General features: G+C 49.3%; 1 protein-coding gene across 1 annotated transcript; it reads left to right on the top strand.

The window, feature by feature from the left end:
* The first annotated feature begins 18,585 nt into the window (after positions 1–18,585).
* On the top strand, positions 18,586–20,433 carry LOC136465086 (uncharacterized). Its single transcript, XM_066463967.1, has 2 exons — positions 18,586–19,710; positions 19,870–20,433. Exons 1-2 carry the CDS (start codon positions 18,586–18,588, stop codon positions 20,431–20,433), a joined length of 1,689 nt encoding a protein of 562 aa, XP_066320064.1.
* The last annotated feature ends 1,148 nt before the right edge of the window (positions 20,434–21,581 follow it).

The following is a 21,581-nucleotide window of genomic DNA, read 5'->3' as shown; positions in this document are numbered from 1 at the left end:
CAATGAGTTGTCCGTGTCGTCTCATGAGGCGTGAGCTGGGATTGGCTGGGCCGCGCCGGCCAGCCCTGCCTTTACAAGGACGCCGGCCTCGCTGCCGCGGTCACCGCGCTCCAGACCTGCGCGGACGTCGTGCAACTCACATACGTGCTGCCGCAGTTACGCCTCCCCCGAGTCTCCTCTCGCCGGGATAGAACCCGGGACACCCTCGGCAAGCCCAAGTGGCTCACGATGCCCGCCGTCAACGAGCCATCTCCGTGACGAGGAACCTGGTCAAGGGGTGCGCGGGCGCGCGGCGGTCCAGCGCGGCGGCCGGGCGAGGGGCGCTCGAGCGCGACGCCTGGTAAGAGTGCGCAGGTTGTGACTGGACGCGTAGCGGCGTGAGTGCTGGTGCGCGGCCGTCCCCCGTGCCGTGCGAGCGAGCGAGCGCGGCGTGCTTGCCCCTCCGGCCCAGGCGGCTGCCTCCTAGCTCGGGTGGGGTGGGAACAGCAGCGTGCTCGAGCGACCTGATGATGGTCGGGCGCAGGTGCCAGTGTGTCCATGCCATGGCCGCCATCTAGGTAGGCAAAAAACTGCCCTGCAAAACCAGCGTGCTGCTGCTGCACGCGGCGAACTGGAGCGCACGAGCGCGCGGCGGGGGGACTCGCACATGGACGCGGAGGAGTGGAGCGCGGCAGGACTCTGGATGGCTGCGCGGATGGCGAGACGTGCGCGGCGAGGTGATCGAGATGCGTGGGCCGTGGGCGCGACAGCAGAACGAGCGTGCCGCGTGGCCACTGCCCAGCACGCTCTGCTGCAAGCGTCGCCACCACCATCTCTGCTGCAAATGTGGCATTCTCTGTCCGCCAAGAACGCACAGGTACAGGCCATCCATAACGAAAATCGACGGGTCGCCGACGACCGACCGCCGGGGCTGACTGAGTTCGTGGCTCGCGTCGGCGAGCGCGGCCACGTCCTGGTCCTCCTCTCCTTCAGTCCTTCTCCGCCACCTCCGCGACGCAGCAGACGCCGTCCTATGCGCGCGCCGCGCCCGATAACGCCCATTGCCGCCGTCCTCGGGGTACTTCTGCAGTTGGCGTGCTGCGGCTCCACCTCCACAGCGGGCAGCGGCACACACGGTCCATGTCATCAATCCTATTTTTGGCACTTAAAAAATTGGCAGGGTGTCAATTAACTAAAGCATAATATGTGGGAACTAGGTGCTAATTTAGTTTGTGTTTGTTTTAAAGAATGAGGTGGTTTATCTTCTCTCCTTACTCATTTTTTTCTATTTGGTTGGTGGAATGGAATGAGTTGATGTATCACCACCTTATTCCTTACAAACCAATAATTAGTATATGCATGAGAAATATGTTGATTTCATAAAATTTATGGGATAAACTCATGATGTATTACCTTCCAAAGCACGAGGTGACTATACAAACAAACACACCGGTGAAGGATTTTGGAACGATGCTAAAAATCCTGAAATTTCCGGCACGGTGGCAGGCGACCGTGTGGTGGCGGTGGTGGAGATCGTGGTCTTGGGGAGAGGGTGACGGCGGGGGCGTGATATACGCCGAGTGCTCGGTACGAATCATTCATTAATGGGCTACTAAACATCACTGCCTTAGCCCATATGTTTTCTTTCTAACCCGTATTAGCCCATGTGGTTTCTTTCTAGTTATTTGACTGGTTCGTACCTAACATGCAAAAGAATTAAAATTGTTGATTTCATCGCACCATGAATGGTTTTGAATAAAAATATAAAAGTTGTAGTTACACAACTGAGCATCCAAATTAAATTCTGATTGTACCATCGTGGTTCTTACAATAAATCTTTCAAAACAAGACCCCACATGAATATATTTAGATAAAAACTTTATTAACGAACATTTCTCTCGTGAAGATAGAACATTTTCTTTGTCCAAGATAAAATGTTCTGTCTTTCTAAGATAAATGTTCTAAGTTTAGCAAAACAATATTTTAGATATAAGATAAAAAAATCTATATTCCTACATATTACAATATCCATTAAATAAAAAATGAATAATAAAAGCTACAAAATATATATAAATAGATAAAACAACATAAAATAATATACATAGAAAAAAATAATAAATAACATAAATAGAAAAATTAATAAAAGATAGAACAAAGCATAATGAAAAATAAAAATAAAAAGCCATGTTATAGAAAAAATAAAAAAGGACATTACATGAATAATATTCGAACAACCTAAAATATCTATAGAACATCCAAATGTACAAATTATTTGTACAGGGAAGCAAAGCCAGATATTTTAATTTGGTATGTGATATAAGATACACAAATGCATAAGTCACATGACAAATGCACAGATTATTTCTATAGTTAAGCAAAGCAAAATGTTCTAGTATATGATGTAACACACAATGCAAAAAGACATCACAAATGCACAAATTATTTCTATAGTTAAGAAAAGCCAAATGTTTTGGTACGTGATATAACCCACATAAATATAAAGGACACATCACAAATGCATAAATTAGCATAAATTATTTCTATAATGAAGTAAAACCAAATGTGGTATGTGATATAACCGACACAAATGAAGAAGATACGTCACAAATGTGCATACTGCAGCTGTTCGGCTCAATAAAGAAATTAACAATCCAAAGAAGAATCATAAATGCATGTCGTACGTACAAACGAGCTAGCGACACTGTGCTAAGTCCGAGCGATTAGACATAATGATCGACGCTGAAATATACCAACATGTCACGGTACTGTATGAATACCTAAAGATAATAGTAGAACATTTCATTTTCATTTATACTACGCGTGTCGGGTATCGGGATTAGAGATATCCAGAAGAAGGAAGCTAATGGCCGTGAACACCAACTCACCCAGACGGTCAAGGGCGTATTTAGAGTCTCGCCAGACCCCTCGAGGGGGGATTTTGCCTCGTCCGACCCTGAGGGTCTGGATTCGATCTCTAGCGGGAACACAGGCCCCGCGGGGGTCCGCGCCGTCTCCAACCACTATGAGTATAAGAGTACGAACTCAGGGTCAAACATATGATATCGGGAGGGAAGCGGGCACGTCTCAATATGACCCGTGGCCACGATGAACTATACTTGGGGGCTCACATCACCAACAGTGTCGGGCGTACCGACACTGTGCTGCCTAATACTCGTACGGCTCCTGACAGGAGTGCCTGTTGACCACGCCGCCCGTCAAAATGAAGTGGAGCGCCACGACCGGCTGACGACGCCTGCGTATACCGCCAGTGACGAACAAGACTACAACGTGGAGCCATCCCCGTCATCGTCTACAATACCGATGGGTTTCACATAAATCAGATGAAGGATGCCGCGCCCCTAGAGGCCTTCTTCTCCCTCAATTTTCTCTCTCTCTTTCTCTCATGTAACCTACGCCTTCTCCTTCATCTATAAAAGGGGAAGCTGAACACCCCGAGAGGGGGAAGGTTCGACGAGCTCAACCTGACTCCACTCCGTTTGAACCTTTCACTAGAGACTTGGGATCTTCTCCCTCTCTCGCCCGTTTATAACCCATACTACAAACTAGTGCCGGTAACACGAGCAGCAGCAGACTGGACGTAGGGACATTCTACCCGAACCAATATAAATCCTTGTGTCCTCCGAGCACACCATCTGGCCTAGACGCGCAAATCACAAATTTACTCGTCGGTAGTTCAAAACAGCGACAGTTGGCGCGCAAGGTAGGGGCCTTTTGTGCATCTCGTCGTCCACAACCGGCCACGGATGGCTAGCAACGGCGTCAGCTGGCTCCCGAGCGTGCATGTGTGTTTCGGGGGCCTAGATTTCCTCATCTCCATGGATGGAGAGTTGGCGCGGGCTCCTGCCCTTGTCCAGCCTCTTCACTCTGCTGGCCTCGACGCAATCGCCGAGGCCCTCGAGGAGCTACAGCTGCACACCCCGGAGACCCACGCCCCCGGGAGAGACTAGCTTCTTGGCTTCGATTACGAGAGGCTAGAGCACCAGCTCGACATCGTCCAGGGACCCTAACTGTTCTAGGAGGATCTGCGCCTCCTCGCCTTCTTATTCGTCAACGTCATGACGTAGCTTGTCAGAGGAGAACCGCTCTTCCTAGAATACCTCACCCGGAACGCCCCGACAGCGTTCTCGTTCGGTCTGCACAACATTGCGAGGACCATTGATCACCTCGTAGCACGGCGCGTGCACCCATCCTCCATGAATGACGAGTTCATGGGTATGACAGACTACATCGCGGAATCTTTCCATGACCTTCTCGTGGGACACTTAGAGACGGTCTTCGACTCTGGCTCCAGCAGGGAAAGCCATCACCCCTCGCGAGAATGCTTCATGGTAGGCACCTCCGAGGGACGCGTCGAAATCATCCACGAGGAAGGGGATACTCCTATGGATGACCCTAACCACGAGGTCGAGGGGGATGTAGGGGCCCTTCCACGCCAGCGGGTGGAGCAGCTGAGGATGTGGCACAAGGAGCTGGAGGAGGCACGACTCCAACTAGAGTAGGAACGCGTGGAGCTTGAGCGCAAGATCAAGCGCCACGGAGATGGTGGGCGCGCACGCACCATAGCTCGTGACATGAACCGGAGGAGCATCGAGGGCGACGAGGGCCTCCCACACTTCATCCAGGCAAGCTAGAACATAGCTGTCGTGATGGCCTTGCTTTGAGGGCTCCCGAAGCCCATGACACCCAAAGACCGTTGGGCCCACCACGAGATCCGCATGCTACTCGAGCGCGCAATGGTGCAGCAGGCGGAAAGCTCGTTGTCTCGGAGACGCGAGCTCAACGCCAGTCAGCGCGCGTCATTGGGATGGCATGGTAGGGACATATCTATCCACCAGGCACCGCACGACGGCAGGAGGCACACCATGGTCTCGGTACGTGAGCGTATCGGCCTCATTCGTGACGCACGCAACACCCTAGACGCCCGTAGGCGCGGACGAGAGGATAAGAGAGAGGAGGCTGGCCGCGGCTACCACCCTCATTGCGGCGGACGTTATGACAGCGGTGAGGACCGAAGCCTGAGCCCTGATCTACCGGGACCCTAGGCTTTTGGTCAGCACATCCTCAACGCGGCCTTCCCACCATGGTATCGACCGCCATCTAACATCTTGAAGTACTCCAGGGAAACGAACCATAGTCTGTGGCCCGAGGATTTCTGGCTCGCTTGCTAGGCCAGCGACGCGGATAGTGATTACTTCATTATCCGCAACCTCCCCCTGTTCCTGGCCGATTCGGCACAAACATGGCTAGAGCACCTTCCGCCTAACCAGATTCAAAGTTGGGCGGACCTGAAGGAGATCTTTGTGGGGAACTTCTAGGGCACCTACACACGCCCTAGGAACCCCTAGGATCTAAAGAACTACCTACAGAAGTTAGGTCAAACTCTTCACGAGTACATCCGATGCTTCTCTAGACAATGCAATGAGTTGCCCGACGTCGTCGACACTGACGTCATCAGGGCATTCCTATCCAGGACCACCTGCGAGTCCCTAGTCCACAAGCTAGGATGTAAGGGCCTGCGAACCACCAAGTAGCTCCTCGACATCACAACCAGCCACACCTCAGGTGAGGAGGTGGTCGGAGCGATCTTCGACCGACCCAAGGGCAAGATGAGGCAGGACGAGGATGTCAGCGAAGGCACCTCCAACCACCCGAACAAGAAGAAGAACAAGCAACGACACGGGGGCTCGCTTGTAGCCGCCACTGACCTAAAGGGCGTCCGAGCACCCACCGAAGGCGCCACTGACCACTTTGAGAAGCTGCTTGAGGGACCGTGCCTAAACCATGCCTTCCCTGTTAAGCACCTGTACAAGGATGGTGCCCTCATGAAGCGGTTCTGTCCGGTGGCTCCAAGAAGGGGGACCAAAGAAGGAAGCCAGAAATAGCGACGATGATGCCGAAGGGAAGAATAGTGGCTTCCCAATGATGGATGGCTATCTCATGATCTTCAGTGGGACAACAACTTATGACTCTAGGCGCCACCAAAAGCTTACGTGTTGAGCCAGCCACGCCCTCTTTTCTCCGATGGTCGGAGTCCCCCATCACCTTTGATCGGTCTAACCACCCAGAGAGCGTCCCGTAACCAGGTAGGTACCCACTCGTGGTTGACCCAATCGTCAGTATGAAATGGCTCACCAAGGTGCTGATGGATAGAGGCAGCGGCCTCAACATCATGTACATCAAAATGATTGATGCTATGGGCATCAACCGGTCACGTATTCGACCGACCAGAGCGCCTTTCCACAGCATACCACTCGGAGAGATCGATTTGCCCATCACTTTTAGGAATCTAGCCAACTATAGGATGGATACCCTCACCTTCGAGGTGTTTAGGTTCCACAAAACCTACCACGCCATCCTAGGATGACCGTGCTACTCGAAGTTCATGGCTGTCCCCAACTACACCTACCTGAAACTCAAGATGCCAGGCCCATGAGGGATCATCACCATCGACACCTCCTTCCAGTGTGCTTACGAGTGCGAAGTGGAGTGCTGTGAGCATACCTCGGTGATCATCGCCTCCGAGGAGCTCACGGTCATCAAGAAGGGGACTACCGAGGAAGCGCCCGACCCCAAACAGTTGGCCGAGTCTTTTGAAGCCATGGAGGGTGTCAAAGAGGTCCTCATAGACCCTAGCAACTCTAAGGGCAAGGTGGTGCACATCGGCACCATGCTCTCCTCCAAATAGAAAAGCGCGCTCATCGACTTTCTCTGTGCCAACAGAGATACCTTTGTGTGGAAACCCTTAGACATGCTAGGAATTCTAAGGGAAGTCATCGAGCATGCCTTGAAGATCAGGCCTGGCTCCAAGCCAGTCAAGCAGCGTCTGTGTCGCTTCGATAAGGAGAAGCGCTGGGCCATCAGCGAGGAGATCACGAAGCTTTTGGTGGCTGGATTCATCAAGGAAGTGTATCACCCCAAGTGGTTAGCCAATCCCATTCTTGTACGAAAGAAAAATGGAAAATGGAGAATGTGTGTTGACTACACAAGCCTCAACAAGGCGTGTCCAAAGGATCCATTTCCTTTGCCACGCATAGATCAAGTGGTCAACTCGACCTCGGGTGTGAAACCCTCTGCTTCCTTGATGCATACTCCGGGTACCATTAGACCATGATGAAAGAATCTGACCAGCTTACAACCTCTTTCATCACCCCGTTCGGATCGTTCTGCTATGTCACGATGTCGTTCGGACTAAAAAACACCAGAGCTACATACCAGCATTGTATGCTCAAGTGTTTTAGGAACCTCATCGAGCGAACTATTGAGGCTTATGTAGATGACATCATGGTCAAGTCCAAATAGGCTGACCAACTCGTAGCAGACCTAGAGCAAACCTTCACGAAACTCCAAGCAAACGACATCAAACTCAACCCTAAGAAATGTGTTTTTGGGGTCCCAAGGGGTATGCTGCTCGGGTTCATCGTCTCCGAGCACGGCATCGAGGCCAACCTGGCGAACATCTCAGCCATCACAAGGATAGGCCCAATCCAAAATCTAAAGGGAGTATAGCGGGTCACGGGGTGCCTCGCAACGCTCAACCGTTTCATCTCATGCCATGGCGAATGAGGCCTCCCCCTTTACCGTCTTTTGAAGAAAGCCGATCTATTCATGTGGACGCCTGAGGCTCAGGAGGCGCTTGACAAGGTCAAGGAACTCCTAATGAAGGCCCCGATTCTAGTCTCACCGACTGATGGGGAGCCACTCTAGCTCTACATTATGGCCACCATGCAAGTGGTCAGCGCTGCCCTGGTGGTAGAAGGGAAGTAGGGGGACACGCCCTCAAGGTGCAGCGTCTTGTGTACTTCATCAGCGAAGTCTTGTCTGATTCCAAGATTCGCTACCCCTAGATCTAGAAGCTCTTGTACACCGTCCTGATCATCAAGAGAAAGCTACGTCACTACTTTGAGTCGCACCCAGTGACGATCGTGACATCCTTCCCTCTCGGTGAGGTCATCCAAAACTAGGATGCCACTGGAAGAATCGTGAAGTGGGTGCTCGAGCTGATGGATCAGGGCATCTCATATGCCCCTCAGATGGCCATCAAGTCCCAGGTGCTGGCCGATTTCATTGCAGAATGGACTAAGATCCAAATGCCACTAGCGGTTGTTGACTAAGAGTACTCGATGATGTACTTCGATGGATCGCTGTTGAAGAAGGGTGTCAGCATGGGGCTGGTCTTTGTTTCACCCCTTGGAGTATGCATGAAGTACTTGGTTCACATTCACTTCCTTGCCTCTAACAATGTGGCCGAATATGAGGCACTCATCAATAGCCTACACATCACCGTCGAGTTCCGAGGGTGCCTTAGAAGCCCTGGACAGAGCAGGGCGGCTTGATTCTGTCGGTTCCGGGGGTGCATCCTCCCCCTTCTGCCCTGAGGCATGCCAAGGGAAGGGTCCTGCCTACAGCAAGGACAGGTCCTCATCCCCTCCTCCTAGATTGTCCCATTGGACGGGTGACCCGGAACCATCGCCTCCCTCTTCTTCTTCCTCCTCCAAGCCTTGCTGCCGCCTTCCTTAGTTCAGCTTCACCTGCTCCTTCGCCCGCCATTTCGCCTTCTTGTCATCCTTCTTCTTCCTCTTCTCATCCACAGCGTGGTTTGCCGCCCTCATGGCCGCGTGCTCTGGCAACAGCGTGACGGTGGCCTAAAAGCCCAAGCCCGCTGGCAGCTCGACGTAACCCGCGTCTGGCCTCATCATGGGATGCCCCAAGATCAGGAACATGGCGTCGGACTCCTCTATCACCTCCTTGATGCGCTGCGTGACCTCACTGTCATATCGCGGCTGAACTGCGGCAGTGCCTCGCCTTAGCGTGGCAGTGCCTCACTTGCCAGGCAGCACAAGAATAGGAAATGGTGTGCTTGCTGCTGTGGCTAGGCTTAGAGGATATTTTGGTGGATCTTTTGAGCACTTGGTTGCACATTAAAGCTTATGTATTGTATCCCCCTTTATAGTATGGCTTTTCCTAAAATCAAATGAAATATAAAGAATTATAAACATCTTTGAGTTAGTCGCCGCAACCTTTTATAATTTGGGGCTCCACCAACGAATGTATTGTCCTCATTCCCATTGTACCTTGAGCATGTGACTTGAACCATTTTAACACATGTTTGAATTCCATTCATGGCTTCAAGTCACTTTCAGTAATAATTTGATCTTCAACACAATATGACTCCTCATAGCTTGATTAGTACATCGATTCAATGTAAGTACTCTCTTCTTCACCTTAGCCATGGTACCTCGGTCCTTAAGCCATTGCTTGCCCTTCACCTCTGCTTAGTCCCTCAAAGCCCTTTCCTTGCTATCTTCACTCTATCGAGCCATACTCAAGTCACATTATATTAAGAGTCCATTGAAAAACTATTTCTTCAATATTGTGATCCTTGCTTGAATATCTTATAGATATGAATGTTGAGATCAATCAAGCTTCGGTTTGATTCACATAAAAACAATTATGTGAATCCACATCAATATGGTCAAGCTAATTCACAATTCCTTATATCCTCTTCATTTTGGCTTGACACTCCTAACACTCACTTCAATATCTATCTTCATACTTCTAGCTTGATCATATTAATGCAAAGTGATTTTCCAAATCTTTATCCATACAAGCAAACCAATGTAGAGATCATCTTATATCCATTGTACATTGTCTCCTTTGTCATTTGACCTTTGCTTGACATCTCCTCACTTATGCATTCTTGATTCATTCTTCAATCCTTGATCAAGGCTAGTCCACTATCAAACTGTTCTTGTTCATGTAAAGCAAGCCATTATAGAGATCAATCCAAAATCATCAGCTCATGCCTCATTTACCAATTTACCAAATATGCTTGCTTTCACATGATGCTATGATATCCCACAACATAGAAGCCATTTCATTGATTTCATTTGTATTGTTGTCTTTTGCTTGAACTAGATTGTTTTCATAATCTTCCAATACAACAATACACAATTTGGGCCTTTATTTGAATACTATGTGGAATACCATCAAGCTTGCCTTGTTGCTGAACTTTGATACACATCTTATTATGTAGTTCATGTGTATGCAATAAACTCAATTTCCTGTTCAACACTTAGCAAACTTGTTAGACTTTTAATTGTGTTGTCATTCGATTCACCAAAACCCACTAAAGGACTAGATGCACTTACAATCTCCCCTTTTTGGTGATTGATGACAACACAACTAAAGCTTACAAGAGATTGATAAATAAGATTTTGAATCCTATGATATAGTGAGCTCCCCCTAAATGTGTGCATTGAAAGGAATTCAAATTTTGGCCGCAAATGCCAAATGCACATATTTAAGATGAAGTGTGGGAACTCTCCTATATATTAGCATCCGTGGGGTGCAAGGTGTCATCATGATAAACGTGATGCTCATGACAGTTCATGCACTCAAGAAGTTTCTGAAGCTGTCATGTGCGGCACTTCCACGAGTGCGCGCGGCACTACCGCACAAATGGCAGTCAGAGAAATAAATAATACACCATTTAAGGCATGAACATCACACAATTTAAACTATCCTTGCACACACCACACAAAGAAATTGAAAAATCTTATATGCCTCTCTGTTACCCCTTTAGATCTACATATCAATCTCTCTTCCCTTACTCGCTAAAAAGGATCTCTCTACCAAAAGTAAGAAATGATGGTAGACAAGTGAGGGCAAGAGGTAGTTAAAAGTTTAGCATCATCTAGAAGAAGCATCAATGTGTCATCCGTGTATTGGACAATAGGAAAGTCACTCATTGGCTGAGGAAAAGGCACTTTGAGCATGTCCATAGCAACAGCTTGGTTAACAAGAATTTGGGAGTAGTTCAGCCGCTAGAACAAAAAGAAGAGGAGATAAAGGATCACCCTGGCGAACACCCTTCTTGCATTTGAAGAATTTCCCAGGCACCCCATTCAAAAGGATAGCAGAGGATCCTGATGAAAGAATTGTATGAACCCAAGCTAGCCATCTCGCTGGAAAGCCCATATGTGTCATCACCTGAATGATAGTCGAGTGCTCCACCGTGTCAAATGCCTTCTCAAAATCAAGCTTCAGTATGATAATTTCTCTTTTTGACTGGTGGCACCGGTGTATGTATTCATAACTCCATGCTAAACAATCTTGTATCGTAAGTGAACGAATAAAACCATATTGATTCTGGTGAACCACACGCAGAATGATAGTTTGGAGCCTGTCAGGTAAAATTTTGGTAATGACCTTGAGTGAAATATTCATAAGGGATATAGGTCGATAGTCACTCACAGCCTCGGGATTATCTTTCTTAGGGACCAGCGTAATATAGGAAGTGTGGATACACTCTAGGTTGATCGGTCCCACAAAGAAGTCAAAGTAGAGGGAGTAGAAATTGCCCTTGATGAACTGCCAGCATTTCTTCAGGAACAATCCGTTGAAACTATCAGGGCCCGATGCCATGTCACTAGGCATGCGCTTCACTACTAGATCAATCTCCTCATGCGAAAAAGGCATGGCAAGCAAATCCAGGCCATCCACCGGTGTGATTAAGGTGGCAAGATCAAAAGCATCGTTGGCAAAGAGGTGGTACCCATGAGGGTTTTGAAAGCAGTCCAAAGAAGGCTTGCCTTGCCTTCGTGACCTTGTACCCATATCCCGTGGACATTCATGATTTGTGAAATGGCGTTCCTTCTATATGATATGGTTGCCATACCATGGAAGAACTTCGTGCACTCATCACCCAGCTTAATTCTGTTTATTGTATATCATTTATTCCAATAGAGGTTTTTGTAGTGCAACCAAGTCTGAAGCTGTTTTTTGACTGCATTTCGGAGATTGGCTTCCAGATTGAACAGACCTCTTCTATCCTCTAAAGCATCAAGAAAACAAATAACATGGTTGCAATTACTGATGAGGACCCGAAGGTTTGACATGTGCCTACTCCAGTGTTTCAATCTAGCTCTGAGTGCTTTGAATTTTGAAGAGACGTTCCGGGCTGCATCATTCAACTCTAGAGAAGAAACCCAACAATCCTAGACTGTGTCAAGGAAGTCATCCTGTTCCACCTAGAAGTTCTCAAAGCGAAACAGACTGGCTTTGGGGATTCTAGTACTGATGGCCACTTTACACGGTATATGGTCTGAAGTAATCTTTGCGGAAAGTCAGTAGTCCAATTAGGTGAGGTGAAGAACCAATCGAGTTGTTCTAACAAGGGATCAGATTGCATATTACTCCAAGTGAAAGCATGATACTTTAGTGGCAATTCAACTAACCCAAGATGTCCGATAGCATCATTGAATATGAAAGTGTCAGCGAGGTTACCACTTACCACTTGGCCTGTAATGATTGTTTAGGGACCTGTAGAAATTGAAATCTCCTAGAAAGATCCAATTATCCAAATTGGCGATGTCATGTCCACGGAACCAGTTGACAAACTCAGAGCGTGCAGGCTCATCACAGGGACCATAAACTCTGTGGTTAGCTTCCACACTTCTCTATTATGAACTAAACTGAAGCGCATCGTGATACCAAAACTCTGTTTATCTAGGACTGTGCCAGAGAAAATAGCATTGTTCCAGAGGTTTAGAATGCCTCCCGAGGCTCCCACCAAGGGGATGAAATCAAAACAGTCAAAGCGCCGTGGTGCAAATTTTCTGATGCAAGAGATGTCAAAATCCTCTCGCTTTGTTTCCTGAAGGTAAATTGTCGAACTAGCACTCTCCTCAATCTTATCACGAACTGCATCCCACTTTTCTATCGCATTGATACCACGATCGTTCCAACAAAGGATATGCCAATCACGTGTATTCATTATGACTAGCATGAGTAGACAGAGAGAAGCAAAAACAGCTGGAGGATGGAAAATAAAGATCATCGATAGGATAACATAGAGGTTTAAACAAATGGCCATCCACCAGACAAGTTGAACTAGCATAGAGTTTAAACAAGACCCAACACCAGCACAAGCAAAGAGAGTATAGTTTAACCTCCTAACAGTGCAAGAGATAACGCAAAAGACTGCAGGCCCCCAGGCACTACTAGAGGATCAGTTGGTGGGCTATCATTGGGAACTCGAGTTTGCAGCAGCGCGTCTTCAGTGAGCTCGCTAGGATCAACACCACAGTCGATGCCCCAACCTTGTAGCACCGAGAGAGGAACGGGGCCAACTTCACTTGTAGATTCATCAATATGCACAACACAGGTCTTGCGTTTCTTCAACGGTTCCCCATCCAACCTGACCGGGCAGAATCCGTCCTTGTTGGCACTGAGCCAGGAACTGCGACGTAGATTGCTCTAAACCAGAGGAGTGATTGCATTGCTTGCTGACACGGTTGTGGGGAGAGCAAGGCTCATCTTCTGCTGACTAGCCATCTTGCTTTTCCGGCCCCTAGTGAGAGGTGGGCTAGGCCTATTCTGCTCCATTTGAATTTCAAGCTAAGATGGGCCGGAGTCAGATGGGCTCTTCTCTAACAGCACTTGATCTGAATCACCCAGAAGAATCACAGGAGCAGAAGGAGGAGCACTGACCAAGCCTCTTGCTTCACGGCATCACTGGATGATTTCAGGCAGGAGTTGAAGGGCCAAAACAGCCATGACAGGATCCAAGGAATAATCTCCAAACTAGTTGAGACAATGGGCTCAAAGAGATCAGACGGTGCAGAATCAGACGGTGCAGAGGCCCTAACAAACACATCACCTGGTAAGCCTTTCCTCCCAAAGATCATAATATTGGCACAACATTTCTGATCAGCTGCAAATCTGGCATGCTCCTCCAAAAGAAGCAGAGGAGGCATCATTAGAAGAGGAACTGCCTTCATCAGAAACAATGTTCTCAAACAACTGATCTAGAGAGATATCTGGTCCATCACCTCACAGGAAGCGCATCGACGATCCAGAGAGTTCCAGATCAAGGTGATCTTGGGGAACAATTGGATGCTGCGGGATCTGCTGGGCATTATCTGCTGCAAAAATGTTTCAGAAGAAAATTTTTATAGGTTAAGGAGAAAATTGTCCGAACTCAACAGTATGGTCTATGGAGAAGGAAAACGTTTAGCAAAAATGTTCAATGTTTTATGTTTAGTCGAAAAATATTTTAGCATCATAGGAAAGGTGACCCATGTTCATATAAAATGTCCGAAGTGAGTTCATAAAAATATTAAGTTTTCAAAAAAAGTTCATAAAAATATTATAGCATCACGGATATATGGATGAATAAAATGGCCATTTCTTCCTTTGTTTTGTTCTTTGAAACTAAACCGACATGCTACATCAGGAAGTTTGGTTCTCCTTTCATGTCAAATCAGTCTCTGGCAAATTATTTGAACAGGAAGTGCGGTTGATTAATTGGCATTTCACGAACCACCACTACTTGTCAAGTGTGCTTATTCTCCTTGTATGGGTTCCAGTTCTGGGTGCAATCATCAACACAAGCTGCAGCAGCACCGGCATCAGTTGTCCCTGCCAATTCATCAAAGTGTAACATGTTTAGAAGCACAACGCATACATGTCTTCTCTCAAAAAAATGCATACATGTCTGTACAACAAGTCAACGAGTACAAAACTGATTTTTTTTTAGGAAAACAGGAGGGTACAAGCCCCTACTGTGCTTTTATTAACGATAAGTAAGAGTCTACAACAAGCATCACGAAACAAAAAAAGTTACAAAGAAAATCACGAAACAAAAACAAGTCAACGGGTACAAAACTGGTTGTATGAACTATGAATGCAAGGTTGCTGTAATAAGCGCCTTGCTTATTACCGTCAGTGATCTGGGTCACGCCGCAGATGGAGGTGAAGCAGATCTTGGAGCAGTCGGCAGCACCGAACGTGGCGTCGTCACCTCGTCGGAGACGACGACGGTACAAGTTTCCACGCACTTGACTGTACAGAACCACCCAGGATGGGCGTGGCCCTCTCTGCAGCCATGGTAGCAGTCGCTGAAACACCCGCAGAACCCTGCGAACCCGGTCTCCTCCTGCTGCTGCTGGCCTGACAGCATGATGAGCATGCAATGCAGAGTAGCAGCTGCAAGTCTCTTCCCTTCCATCCTTCTCATCCTCCCTCTTCCTCTCCCTGCAGTAGCTAGACAATGTTCAATCAAGAGGACGACCATTCGTTTTGCTACAGCATGGAAGTGTTGCACAGAGCAAATGCAGGGGAAGTTGAAGTAGTGAGATGCTTACCGGTTACCAGTGACGCCTTGTTTAGTTGGACCCTAAAGTCCAAAAAGTTACTACAGTACCTGTCACATCGAATGTTTGCGGCCCGTGCATGGAGCATTAAATGTAGACGAAAATAAAAACTAATTGCACAGTTTGGTGGGAAATTGCGAGACGAACGTTTTGAGCCTAATTAGTCCATGTTTAAACACTATTTGCCAAATAAAAACGAACGTGCTACAGTAGCCCCAAAATCCAAATTCACCCAACTAAACAAGAGCTGAGTGCTTCAGAAGCTGGACTTGAGGGGATTCTGACTTCTGTGATGTCTACTGCTCACTTGGTGTGGTGGCATTCAGATCACGTCGTCCATTTATAAATATTGCTGGAGCCAAAGCTTGAAGTCTTGCTGGTGTACATTCTTGCAGAAGCTTTCGAGAGGTTGCCAAGCAGAGTCTGACAGAGAAATGCCATGCTCGCTCTGCCAGATAAAGAATCTCCCGTTTCTGTTTTAGGCTGTGTTTAGTTTCCAAAAACTTTTCCAAAAAATGCTATAGTAGCCATCACATCGAATCTTGTGATACGTGCATGGAACATTAAATGTAGACGAAAAAAACTAATTGCACAGTTTGGTTGGAAATCGCGAGACGAACGTTTTGAGCCTAATTAGTCCATGATTGAACGCTAATTGCCAAATAAAAACGAAAATGCTACGGTAGCCAAATTCCCAAATTTCGCGAACTAAACACAGCCTTAGTACAAAAATAGACATGGAGGAGTACTGCACAAGCATGCCAGATTCAGTCTAATTTCAGCTTCTGGAGCAAGATAAACATCTGTAGTTGTTGGCCTCATGCATCTCACCGGGTTCAGAAAAGAAAATATAGTGGCATGACACCAGCGAACATGCAAATGTACAATAAAAAAGGATTATTATTCCAAGTGCCAATCCAGGAAAAGCTAGGCGACAATATATGGCTCGACACATTATCGGAATTCGGAAGCATGCATTTTGTTGGGCACGGAAGGACATTGGTGGGTTAAGTGTCTGAACCCATGAATATGTTGCAACACTCTGATCTGAGTTATTTCAGATGTTCAGTTGTGGAGTCAGTCTGAAAGAGGAGAATTCACACACAAGTATGCCAGCTTCGGGATAGATTCAGAATGTGCAACAAAAGAAATATTGACCTGATTCAATGTATGGTTTTGTCAGGAACAGATAGCACAAACGATGAGATCAGGTTAGAGACTATTGACCTGATTCAAGGGCACCACACCTGTGGCCAGCGATATGATGCGACGCCAACAACGATGTCATCCATCTGCATTATCGTCTGGTAACTTCTTGGATCTTCATTTTAATCACCAAAAGTCAACATGCTTCCCGGAACATGTACATGCTCTGATGCCAATTGTCATAGCCGATCATGGATCGGTGGCTCTAAAACTTACACTTTCATTTTAAGAACCAAGAAATAAAGGAAGTCTGGAGAGCAATGTTTTCTCCTTTATTCAATCAACAAATATATAGGGAAAACAAACTAGGTCCTAGGTTCACACCATGACTGTAGGTGTGCCATCCCACACGGACGAGGCATGCATGGCGCGAGAGACTCAGGTACGCCGCCAACTCTGCTGTTGTGCGCCATCCCGCACATCTTCAAGTTGGCGCCACATGATTCGGACGGTGACATCTCATGGCCATCTAATGACAGTGGCCAGCAATACAGACTGGAAGAACGGAAAAGGAAGGAAACATGTGCACTGTCCGGATTAATAGCAAACCACAAACAACAGAGCAGACATGCAGTACATAAGAGCGTGATCATTGAGGGGTAGCTCCATGGCTTTGCCTGCCTGTCCCCTGAGGCTGCAAAGCCGTCATTTCACCAGTCATCGAGTAGAGAACATTGATCAGCAAAAGGAATACTCTCCATAACTTAAAATGTAAATGGAACTGCAAGCAGTAGCCTTGCCGCTGGGCTGGGCATTCAGAGAAAAAAACACTCAAAAATAGTTTAACATTATTACGATTACATAACTGGCTAGTAAGATATTTTCTAACAACAAAAACAGGATACATATATACAGAGGTTTAATCCGCAAGTGTCCTATAACTACCTTTTGGATCATAATTTATACTGCAAGAAGCGCCATACCTACTACCATTAATAGCCTTTCCTCAGCGGCTGCTGTAAACCGGCTGCTGTACTTCCTTCAACTTTGGGCACATTTGAATGCGCACTTTTGATATGTGTGCAATCGCTTCTGGTCCACCGATTGATACAAGGTCTTCACAAGAAATAATCTCTAGTGTATGGAGTGATTTGAGATTATTGCTCCACAGGTCACGTGGAATGTACTCTATGTGTTTGCATCTAATCATCTCCAATGATTTGAGGGATGTGAGGTTCTCCAGACACCTCACAGAAAAATAACAACAATCAATCCCATAAGCTGAGGTTTTGGAGGGATGATGGTAACACTATTCCATCTTCCCATCTGAGACGTGGACACAGTTTAATGGACAAGGTCTTCAGAATGGACCAACCACCATTAAGAGTCTCTAGCTCTCTGCAGTTCTGAATGGTTAGATGTGTGAGCAGCGGGGCCTTGTCTCTATTGAGCCCTTGTTTAGTTGGAGAAATTTGGATTTTGGGGCTACTGTAGCACGTTCGTTTTTATTTGGCAAATAGTGTTTAAACATGGACTAATTAGGCTCAAAACGTTCGTCTCGTAATTTCCCACCAAACTGTGCAATTAGTTTTTCTTTTCGTCTACATTTAATGTTCCATGCACGGGCCGCAAACATTCGATGTGACAGGTACTGTAGCAACTTTTTGGAATTTAGGGTCCAACTAAACAAGGGCTGAATGTCAGAGATGCCAGATGGTAGCTTGATAAATGAAAGGTGGTCAGGGAACGGCAATCAATATCGTCTCCAAGATTCCCAGAATCTTCCAAAACAAGCTTGTTTAGGGATAGGGCCTGTATGTTGCATAATCCAGACTCGGTTAGTCTCCTTAGTTATCTGGTGTTTTGTTAGTTAGAATAAGTGGGCCTGATCACAATCGGTCATGGCGCGTTTGTAGCCGCCAGACGCATGCAAAGTTCATGCGGTGGTGCTCCGTTTCTTTCGTTTCGTAGTGGTGACTGCGCCCTACATGAGCTCGTTCGTGGGATGGCGCGGACCGATAGGAGATCATGTGGTGCGCAGGTTTAGCGGGCATGGTGGCTTTGGCCGTGTAATGGAGTCTGTATATATTGAGTCAATATAGTCCAGAAAAGGCTGCAGTTCTAGGCGGCACAAAAAACATCGTGTTCCTCTGTTCGCGTTGTGTGCGTGTGTGCGTGTGATTTCTACGCAGGGCGTCGTTCTCGGCTCCGGCGAAGGACGCCGGCGAGAAGGGGACAACAATTGGTACCAGAGCCGGTTAGAGGAGGGACCAGGTTCGTCTCGATGGCGTCACGAAGCCACACGCCGCAGCGATCGCCGTCTCGGAGCCGTTCACCGCGGCGCCGTTCACGAACCCGTGGTGGACGCCGATCGCGCCCAGTGCATCCACGGGAAGCCATCGTCGAGCGCGTCGTGCGGGAGACGTCGGGCTCCGGCAACTGGCCGCAGCTCACGAAAACCAACTACGACTCGTGGTCGTTGCTCATGAAGCTGAAGCTGCAGTCCCGGTATCTCTGGGATGCTATCGAGGATGAGGACGTCGACTTCCACGACGACCGTTCCGTGCTAGAGGCCATCTGCTCCGGCGTGCCCCAAGAGATGGTGCCGACACTGGCGACCAAGCCATCGGCAAAGGAGGCGTGGGAAGCGATCCGGACGATGCGCATCGGCGACGATCTGGTGCGGAAGTCGACGGCGCAAAGTCTTCGGGCGGAGTACGAGCAGATTAGTTTCCGTGATGGTGAGTCCGTCGAGGATTTTGCCCTACGCCTGTCTAATCTCGTGCAGCGCCTGGCGATCCTTGGGGATCCCGAACCGGAGCCGAAGGTGGTGACCAAATACCTCCGCGTCGCACGACTGAGGTACAGGCAACTCGTGATATCGATCGAGACGCTCCTCGACATCAACGAGCTCTCGATCGAGGAGGTCATGGGTAGACTCAAGGCGGCGGACGATGGGCACGATCTCGGGGGAGGTTCAGGCTCGTCCACTGCGCGCCTCAACCACACAGAAGAGGAGCTTGTGGCGCGGGTTGTGTCCCAGCTGCAACTCTCGGGCGCAGGCGCTTCTGGAGGTGGACGGCCTCCGTCGTCTAACCAGAGGCGTGGGCGCGGCCACGGAGCGCCGAAGGGCCAAGAAGGCGGTGGCAGTTCCAAGTCTTCCCCCGGCGGTGACGGGAAGAAGAAGAAGCTCGCCAGCGATGAGTGCGCCTACTGTGGCAAGACCGGGCACTGGGCCCGCGAGTGCCGCAAGAAGAAGCGCGACGAAGCAGCCCATGTGGCCCAAGCCCAGGAAGAGCCCATGGAGGGAGCACTGATGCTGGGTGTGGCCTCCCTCGACTGTACTCCTTCCACAACAATGCCGCCGTCGGCGAGTTCGACTCCCCCAGCTGCAGATGGCGATCTATCGGTTCAGATCGACGGAGGAGGCAGTGCGCGATGGACCTTTGCAGACGAGGAGCCGACTCCCGTTGCGCTGGTGGCTCTGGCTACACCAAGCACTGCAGCACCTCAACCCTCAGGCGTTGCATAGGAGATCCACCTTCATGAGAACAAGCTGTTTGTTTAGCTCGGCGAGAAGGGCGACGGTGGGTGCACGCGCTGGATCCTCGACACTGGAGCAACGAACCATATGACGGGCCAACGCGCGTTCTTCTCCGAGCTCGACACTGGTGTCCGCGGCACCGTGCGGTTCGGCGACGGCTCCGTGGTTGCCATCGAGGGTCGTGGCACAGTCCTCTTCAAGTGCAAGAACGGGGAACACCATCTGCTGTCCGACATCTACCACATTCCCAAGCTGACGGCGAACATCATTAGCCTGGGGCAGCTCGACGAGGATGATCATGAGGTACGGATCAAGACGGGGATCCTGCGGATTTGGGATCAGAGGAGCCGATTGCTGGTGATGGTGAAGCATTCGGCAAGCCGGCTGTACTTCCTCGACATCGACATCGCGCAGCCAGTGTGCCTTGCCGCGCGGAGCACTAAGGTGGCCTGGCAATGGCATGCCAGGTTCGGACATCTCGGGTTCCAGGGGCTTCGCGCACTGTCCAAGGGCAGCATGGTGCGTGGTCTGCCGCCGATCGACCATGTCGACCAAATCTGCGACAGCTGCTTAGCGGGCAAGCAGTGACGACGTCCGTTCCCGACGGCCAGCAGGTACCGCGCGTCGCGTCCGTTGGAGCTCGTGCACGCAGACCTGTGCAGGCCGATCATGCCAGAGACACCAGGAGGGAAGCGGAGTTTTCTCCTCGTGGTCGACGACAAGAGCAGGTACATGTGGCTTGTGCTGCTGGCGTCAAAGGATCAAGCGGCGTCGGCCATCATCCAACTCCAGGAGCGCACCGAAGCCAAAGTGGGGAGGAGGATGGGCACGCTCCGCACAGATCGTGGGGGTGAGTTCACGGCACGCGCATTCATCGACTACTGCGCCAAGCAGGGCATCGACCGTCATCTCACCGCGCCGTACACTCCTCAACAGAACAGCGTGGTGGAGAGGCGGAACCAGACGGTGCTTGGGATGGCCAGGAGCATGCTCAAGGCGAAAGGCATGTCAGGCTGGTTGTGGGGGGAGGCGGTTGCCATGGCTGTCTTCATCCTCAATCGGTCGCCGACGAGGAGCGTCGAAGGGAAAACTCCGTACGAGGTCTGGTATGGTGCAAAGCCCTCAATTCACTTCTTCCCGTGTGTTCGGATGTGTGGCACATGTGAAGGTGGTCGGCGGGCATCATCTGAAGCTGGATGACCGAAGTATGCCGATGGTGTTCATCAGGTACGAGCCGGGGTCCAAGGCGTACCGCTTCTTCAACCCGGACACCAGGCGTGTGATCATCTCGCGTGATGCGGTGTTCGATGAAGGCAGAGCATGGGATTTGAGCAGCGTCGGCGAGCCTAGCGGGCAGGACACCGAGCCATTCCACGCCGAGTACACGACTGTCATGCTTTGCCATGACATCGCCGCTGGTCCACAGCAAGGGAGCACGGCGGACACATAGTCTACGGTGGGCATCGATGATGTGGCGCCTGCACCAGGGTCGCCATCGACACCGATGTGCACGCCCAGCGGGGTTGGAGCCCCTGCTGTGGCTGGTGCGCCAACGGAATTCGTCTCGTCGCCGACTGCTCTAGACATCGACAACGATCACGAAGACAACACGCCTCTGCGGTTCAGAGCACTGGACAACGTGCTCGGGCCAGCGGATATTCCTGGCTTGGTGGAGCAGGAGTTCGTGGTCGATGAGGAACTGCTGCTCGCCACTGGTGATGATGAGCCAGCAATGT

Source organism: Miscanthus floridulus, chromosome 7 (genome assembly GCF_019320115.1).
Source record: "Miscanthus floridulus cultivar M001 chromosome 7, ASM1932011v1, whole genome shotgun sequence".
NCBI classification, from domain to species: domain Eukaryota; kingdom Viridiplantae; phylum Streptophyta; class Magnoliopsida; order Poales; family Poaceae; genus Miscanthus; species Miscanthus floridulus.
Note: the sequence above shows the minus strand (reverse complement) of the source record. Positions and strands in the feature narration are given on the sequence as shown.

Bases quoted from the DNA above. Each gene is read 5' to 3' on its own strand.
- LOC136465086 (XM_066463967.1), top strand. From the start codon at position 18,586: ATGGCGTCACGAAGCCACACGCCGCAGCGATCGCCGTCTCGGAGCCGT. The intron at 19,711-19,869 runs GTTCAGATCGAC...CTGTTTGTTTAG, and splicing joins CTGCAGATGGCGATCTATCG to CTCGGCGAGAAGGGCGACGG.